Here is an 8132-nt window from a genome sequence, read left to right on the forward strand (position 1 = left end):
TTTTTTGAGACAGAGTCTTACTGTGTTGCCTAGGCTAGAGTATAATGGTATGATCATGGCTCACTGCAGCCTCAACCTCCTGGGCTCAAGTGACCCTCCTGCCTCAGCCTCCTGAGTAGCTAGGACCACAGGCACATGCCACCACAACCTGGCTAACTTTTTAATTTTTTGTAGAGACGGGGTCTTGCCGTGTTGCCTAGGTTGGTCTTGAACTGTTGGCCTCAAGAGATCCTCCCACCTCAGCCTCTAAGGGAGGCTGGAATTACTGGCATGAGCCACTATACCCAGCCTAGTTGCAACCTATTTGTGCCCAAGTTTATTGGTGAGGAAAGGAGGGAACTAGATTGACACTGTGAAACAGCTTCAAGGATAGAGTTAAGGGATTCATTTTATTGCTATTTGTCTATCTGCTACTTTCCTGCACTTCAGAGATTTTGACTTCTAATGAGAGTCCCTTTTATGGCTTTTTATAATGTCAATTCTAGGGATTCAGCCATGATTTTCCTGCCTGCCCTCCCATGACCATATACCTCATCCCCACCTCTGCCTGTGTTTGAACATAGAAGTGCATACACGCACACACATGTACACACGGACACCTTGATTTGGGCTGATCTCAGCATCCCAGGTATCTAAAGAATTTGGGAGTGACCAAAACTCTCCCCAAATGCAGATAAGCTATATGTGCCTCAGCAAAAGATATCCTATGAGAGTTGTTTGGGTAGAAAGGAAGCAACAAGTCTCCTGACATCTTGGCAGCACCAAAAGACTGATAGTCTTCTCTGTCTGCCCTTCATTCCCTTGTGTCTCCCCTGTGTTACTCATATAGACTAGAATGAAATGGCTTTAAGATTTTAATTTTTCATCCCCCTACTGATTTATCTTCAGCATTGATCCACTTGCTGCTATTTGTGATTTTTCTCCCAGAGGTAGATATGCCTGATCATGAGCCCCCCAGCCTGACCAGCTGTCACCACCAGCCTCACACAGCTCACGTGGTACCCCATACCTTTCAGATATATCTCCTGATCCATCTGCCCCTCTGAAAGATGTCCCAGCAAGGCGAAGCTGGTGCAGTGCTGAGGCACCCCCTCAGGTTCGTAGCCCAGCTCCACCTGCCCCTTCTCCAGGGCATACCTCCCATCCACAATGGAGCCCGTTATCACTTGCACCCTGCTCAGGTTTGCTGGATGGTTCAGAATCACTGTCAGGTGGTTTCCTATACTAAGGTTGTGTGTCCAAAAGAATGACTCATCCAGAGTGTAGGCCTCCCAGGGGAAATGCACGTCGGAAACCTGCATATCAGTGAAGACAGCTCCAGGTGGGTTGTTGGGACCATCAGCATTCTTTTTCTGAAGTGCTGTGGCCTTCTGCTTGTGATCAAAGGTGGTGTAGGAGACCCTGCGGTAAAATAGGAAAGGTTTGCAGAGGATTGGGCTTTCCTGGACCAGGAGCATACGAAAATGAGAAATCAGGCTGTCAAGGGGTTTCTCCTTGTAGAAGAGGAGGAGGAAATGGGCCAGGAGCGGGAGGTCCCTGCTGTGAAAGAGTTTGCCAAGGAAGCCCATATTGGAGAACTCCAGTAGCACCCATGAGTTGGACTTCATGGTGGTCACCCTTGAATGAATGTGGGTGACAAAGTTGGGGGCAAAAAAGGCATTGTCCTCTATTAACAGGAAGTAATCAGAGAGCTTTGTGGCAAAGCTCATGAGGAAGGCATGATCTACGTTTTGCTTGGAGTAGAATTCGCCACGAAAGGCTTCATCTCTGACGCTGTCAACAGTGGGGTAGGCATCGGATGGAGCATGGATCATTAGCAACTGCCCTTTCAAGATCTGTGGGCTGAAGAGGCTTGAAATATGGGCAACAGTTTCTCTGAGCCAAGTGAGGTCAGAATCTGCCAGGTGGACCAGTACCGTGAGGTGTTTCTGCTCAGCCTTAGAGGAAACACGGAACAGGGAGACCAATGTGTACAAGAGGCTGCTTCTGTCCCCTTGCTGCACTGATGATATCCCCACTGTCAGCCATGCTGAGGAGAGGTAAAAATAGGGATGACTGTTAGTGCACAGTAATAGTGACCATTGTCAGAAGGGTTAGGGGTTGGGATCCTATGGGGGACCTTCACTCTTCCTTCCTCCCTCTTATTTCCCACCTGTTTTTCCCTTTGGCAGAGGGGATGTTTACATCCTTGCTGCTCAAAGTGTGGTCCTTAGTCCAGCAACATCAGGCTCATCTGTAAGCTCATTTCAAATACAGAATCTTGATCCCTACCTCAGATTTAATCAGAAGCGGCATTTTCACAGCATCACCAGGTAACTTGTATGCACAGTAAAGTTTGAGAAGTACTAAGCTAGGTGATGCTGAGTCTCTGTGGGTTCTGCTCAGTCTTCTTTGAGCCTGGAACTTTGTGGCATATGGTTTAGGGGCTCAATAAATATTAGCTATTATTTTAGTTATCATTGTTGTCAATTATGTTATTATATTGTTGTCAATTATTGTCATCTTCCCAAAGCTGTCCTTTGAAGAAGACATATTAGGAAAAGGACTTCCCCTGGAAGTCAGGAGCCCAGAGTTTTTGTCCCAGTTCTGCTACTGATTGTGTGATCTTGAGCAAGTCCCTTCAGCCCTGAGTCTAGTTCCTGATCCATAAACTGGAGCAGTTGGACTATGCGACTCTAAGACCCCCTCTAATCCAAATGTTCTCTAGTAATCTAGTGATTCCACCTCCTTTTTTTTTTCCAAGACGGAGTCTCGCTGTGTTGCCCAGGCTGGAGTGCAGTGGCGCCATCTCGGCTCACTGCAAGCTTCGGCTCACTGCAAGCTTCGGCTCACTGCAAGCTTCGGCTCACTGCAAGCTCCGCCTCCAGGGTTCCCGCCATTCTCCTGCCTCAGCCTCCGGAGTAGCTGGGACTACAGGCGCCCGCCACCACGCCCGGCTAATTTTTTGTATTTTTAGTAGAGACGGGGTTTCACCGTGTTAGCCAGGATGGTCTCGATCTCCTGACCACGTGATCCGCCCGCCTCGGCCTCCCAAAGTGCTGAGATTACAGGCGTGAGCCACTGCGCCAGGCCAATTCCACCTTCTTATAGCAATTAACTAGTAACTGGCCAAGTAGGGCAAAAGAAAAGTAGTAGCCAACTTTATCTTTTTCCTCCTTCCTCCTCATACTGCTGATATATAAATATTTACCTTGGGGGAAGGAGGAGAGAATTAACTGCCAGATTCTTTTTTTTTATTTTTTGAGATGGAGTCTCCCTTTGTCGTCCAGAGCAATGTCCGCTCCTTGCTACCACTACCTCCCAGGTTCAAGTGATTCTCCTGCCTCAGCTTCCTGAGTAGCTGGGATTACAAGTATCCCCCACTGTGCCCAACTAATTTTTGTATTTTTAGTAGAGATGGGATTTCACCATCTTGGCCAGGCTGATCTCGAACCCCTGACTTTGTGATCCACCCACCTAGGCCTCCCAAAGTGCTGGGATTACAGGCATGAACCACCACACCTGGTCATTGTCTGCCAAATTCTAATATTCCTGGGCACAGTCTGTCTTTCTCCTTCCCTCTTCTACTTTCCTTCCTATCTGCCTGATTTCTGGCTGGCTGTCCCTACTTCCCCTGGGATACTGAATTCCTCCTTCTTGTTGGTACTCACTCTTTCTTCTCTTCTGGATTTTTTCCATATATTTGAAGGTGAGGTTCTGCCAGTCTTCGAGTGGTCTTGGGTCCTTCCTGCTGTTATAACTGGCCTCCTGGGGCATTGACAAGGGTAAACATATATATCCTTTCATAAAAAGAACAAAGTTTACACCCCAGTGGCTCCCCATCAGCTTTTCTAGGGAAAGAGGTGGAGTGAACCATTCTCCCTAAAGTGAGCCCAGCACATTCTCAGGATACCTGTCCATTGGCTAAAATATCCAGGGCTCAAGCAGTATTTACTCTCTTCTTTACCTTAACGAATAAGGAAAATAAATACAGCTTCTTCATGGACTAATAGGCCCAGGTCCATACCCCCATTCCCTTTGGAGCTTCCTGCTCTCAGGTGAAAAGGTACAGGAAGGAAGAAAGCCCAGGGGTTTTCAAGAATCTGCCTGTCCACACCATTTCCACCCGATATTCCCAGTTCCCAAACTGATAAGGCTCAAGCCTTGCTACTTGGCCTTTGATAGTCATCACATTTTGGTCATCTTCAGTTTCCTTGGGGATTTTCAAAGTGATGAAGAGCCACAGGAATACGATGCCCACTGACTGTATGAAGCATTTCCTAATGGAACACCGCATCGCGTCTGTGTCAGGATACGGTTCCTATAGCAAGAAGTCAACGTGTACAGCTGGAGGACTCTCTCCCTCCAGTCCATGCCTAGAACTTCCCTTCTGCCCTCTTGAAGGCTTCCCCACTTGTATTAACCACCCTGTGTCTGCCCCCATATTCTACCTTTCCTCATCGTTAACTTATTTCCAAGATCTAAGCTCACTATGACCTCTGCCTCCTGGGTTGAAGCGATTCTCCTGCCTCAGCCTCCCAAGTAGTTGGGATTACAGGCACGTGCCACTGTGCCTGGCTAATTTTTGTAGTAGTAGACGGGGTTTTACCATGTTGGCCACGCTGGTCTCGAACTCCTGACCTCAAGTGATCCGCCCGCCTCAGCCTCCCAAAGTGCTGGCATTATAGGCGTGTGCCCGCCATCCAAGCACACCCTTTTATCTGATCTAGGAACCTGATACAATAGAGCCTTATTCCCTGCCTGAAGAAGGAAGGTCACTTGTCTCGTGATAATATTTGTTGCGTTCACTTCATATGCTTGGAGATTCAACTTCCCCAAAGTCTTCCCTACTCAAAATGATGAAGGTTGGCTGAGGCTTTAGTGATACAGTCAATTTATCTGAGTAAACAGATGGTCATTGTACCCTCCTTACGCCTGCTTTTTTATTTTATTTTTTGAGACAAGGCCTTGCTCTGTTGCTCAGATTGGAGTGCAGTGGTGTGATCATGGCTCACTGCAGCCTTGACCTCTCAGGCTCAAACGATCTTCCCACCTCAGCCTCCCAAGTAGCAGGGATGACAGATGCACACCACCACACCCAGCTAATTAAAAAAAAAAGTATTTTTTTTTTTGTAGAGATAGACTCTCCCTGTGTTGCCCAGGGTCATCTTGAACTCCTGGGGCCACGTGATCTTCCCGTATCAGCCTCTGAAAGTGCTGGGATTACCAGCGTGAGCCACCACACCCTGCCTCCCACACTTTTTAAAACAAAAATCGAACTATTAAAACAATTAAACCTGAAGTGTTGCCAAGTGTTATGCCAAATTGGTGTCTTTGTCAGTTTTTTTTTTTTTCCCTAAAGAGTATCCTTAGTTTATTCCAATCTTTAATCTTATTCACAGACCTTGATTAGAATGTGATTCTGTTAACTTACAGTGAAAAAAAAAAAAAAAAATCCTTTCCTGCGTGTTGGGTTATTGGAATTCAGGCTGGCTCAGCCTCAGAAGCACTTGTATGCTGCCCTCTTCCTCTGTGAGTGTTTTTTCTCTGGCGAGATGTGTTTCTCTGATTGCTTCAAGATGATCAGAGGAAAGGCTTTAATATGCCTTCTCACCCCTTCTTGATTCTTTCCCTGTGTGGTCAGCACACAAAAGAAAAGCTGTAGTCAGTGATTTCTGTGCTCCTGAGGCCATACTATTCTCTAATCTCCCCCATTCCAGGGATGCCTTCCAATTTAGTATTTTGGTAGAGGTTAACATACTTCTCTCCCTTAGCCACTTCACTTTTTGATGAGTTATAAAAGTAGGCTGGGCACAGTGGCTCATGTCTGGAATCCCAACTCTTTGGGAGGCAGAGGCAGGAGGATCGCCTGAGATCAGTAGTTTGAGAACAGCCTGGCCAACATGGCAAAACCCCTTCTCTACTAAAAATACAAGAATTAGCCAGGCACGGTGGCAGGTGCCTGTAAAATCGCAGCTATTCAAGAGGCTGAGGCAGGAGAATCACTTGAACCTGGGAGGTAGATGTTGCAGTGAGCCGAGATCACGCCACTGCACTCCAGCCTGGGCAACAGAGCAAGACTCCACCTCAGGGGAAAAAAAAGAAAGGAGGTGGGGCTTTAGGGCCAGGTGAGGTGGGATTGGGATAAAAATCACCCAGTGAAAATGTGTGGGCACTCAGGCCTATAATCCCAGCATTTCGGGAGGCCAAAGCAGGAGGATCACTTGAGGCCAGGAGTTCGAGACCAGCCTCGGCAACATAGTGAGACCCCCATCTCTACAAAAAGTTAAATTAGCCAGGTGTAGTGGTATGTGCCTAAAGTCCCAGCTACTCGGGAGGCTGAGGTGGGAGGATCGCCTTAACTCAGTATGTCGAGGTTGCAGTGAGCTGAGATCGTGCCACTGCACACTCCATCCAGCCTAGGGGACAGTGAGACCCTCTCTGTCTCAAAAAAAAAAGACTTTAGGCAGGGAGTAAGGCTCTAATTGCAGTTAAAGGGTTTCACCACTACAGGCATAAGCTCTGTTCCCCTTTGGTACCTCCTGTGTAGTTTCCCAGCCACAGAGGGAAGACTGCTCTCATTCAGCCCTCTGAGTTTGACAGACTTCTGGAAAAGGCAGGAGACAGAGAGAGAAAAAAAAAAAGGAGCTGGGGTGATAAGGACCAGTCACTCTAGGAATAATGAACAGACGGTGAGACCAGGCACAGCAAACAAAGGTCTCCCCAGTTTTCTACCCTTGAGCTAAGCTCCCTCTGTGATGTTACTGTTGCGTCCTAGCCACCTACTCCCCATTGTCAGAGGAACACATGTGCAGGACTTACATGTGACCTGTGTGTGCTTCATCACTGGGAGCTATGACTTCGCATTCACCCTAAAGACCAGCATCAGTATCTTTTTAGATACTGAGCACTCACCTCCCCACCCCCACCGTGTACCCTATTTCCTTACATCTCTCCTACATTCTCTCCTTCCCTTTTGTTGGTTCCACTGACTCTTAGGCTCAGACTCCTACTCCCTCTCGCCTTCCCAAGTTCTCCACTCCTGCAGTTATCCTCTTCCTCTTCTGCATGATCCACTTCTCCCTTTCTACTGGACGATTCTCATCACTAGGAAAAGGAAGTTTATTATCTCCCAATGGGAAGAAGGCAAAAAGCAAAATACCTCCCTGAATTCGCGTTCTCTTCCAGTTCTGTGCCATTTCTCTACAACCGCACACAGCAAAGCCCCTTTAAAGTGTTGTCTTCGTTAATTAGCCCCACTTCATTTCACATTCTCCCTCCTCATCTTACTTAACCTTTCTGCAACTTTGACTCGGTTGACCGCTACCACCTCCTTTAAAGACTTCCTGGGGGCACAGCCGGGTGTGGTGGCTCACGCCGGTAATCCCAGCACTTTGGGAGGCCGAGGAGGGCGGATCACGAGGTCAGGAGTTTGAGACGAGCCTGTCCAACGTGGTGAAACCCCATCTCTAAAAAAATAGAAAACTTAGCTGGGTGCAGTGGTGCACGCCTGTAGTCCCACCTACTCGGGAAGCTGAGGTAGGAGAATCGCTTAAACCTGGGAAGCGGAGGTTGCAGTGAGCCAAGATTACACCACTTGCACTCCAGCCTGGGTGACAGAGCAAGACTCTGTCTCAAAAAAAAAAAAAAAAAAAAGAGAGACTTTCTGCTCTGGCATCTCTCTTGCCACGCTGATTGCTCCCTCTCAGTTTCCTTACTTGGCTCGTTCTCTTCCCAACCTATATATGTAGGAGTGTCATAGGGCTCTCTTCTCTTCCTACACACTTTCCCTGGGTGATTTTATCCCAGTCCCATGGCTCTAAGTAATATACACACACACACGCACACACGCACATACATGAATGTGTGTATGTATGTATCAGGTAACTCCCAAATCTTATCTCTAGCCCCGATTCTTATCTTGATCCCTATCCTGAGCTCCAGATTACCTAACTATTCAATATCTCCAATTGGATGATAAGGTATCTCAACTTTAACAGAACCAAAATAAAACTACAGATTCCTCCTACCTCCCAAATAATTTCCTCCCCAAGTTTTTTCTGCCCTAATATATAGCATCACCATTCACCCAGTTAGAGAAAAAAAAAAATCAAGGAGTTATACCTGGTGCCTCTCTCCTTTTTTTTTCTTTT

The 8132-nt window shown here is 47.2% G+C and overlaps 1 protein-coding gene across 1 annotated transcript; it reads right to left on the minus strand.

Annotated features, from left to right (window-relative positions):
- Window positions 1-6: 6 nt before the first annotated feature.
- On the minus strand, window positions 7-6653 carry LOC105547097 (putative inactive alpha-1,3-mannosyl-glycoprotein 4-beta-N-acetylglucosaminyltransferase-like protein). Its single transcript, XM_011990513.1, is given in 4 exon segments — window positions 7-1145; window positions 1148-2029; window positions 3651-4300; window positions 6519-6653. Coding segments are annotated over 3 exon segments (1107 nt in total). The 5' UTR covers window positions 3823-4300; window positions 6519-6653; the 3' UTR covers window positions 7-1092.
- Window positions 6654-8132: the final 1479 nt, after the last annotated feature.

The sequence above is a fragment of the Mandrillus leucophaeus genome, unplaced genomic scaffold (genome assembly GCF_000951045.1).
Source record: "Mandrillus leucophaeus isolate KB7577 unplaced genomic scaffold, Mleu.le_1.0 Scaffold38, whole genome shotgun sequence".
NCBI lineage: Eukaryota > Metazoa > Chordata > Mammalia > Primates > Cercopithecidae > Mandrillus > Mandrillus leucophaeus.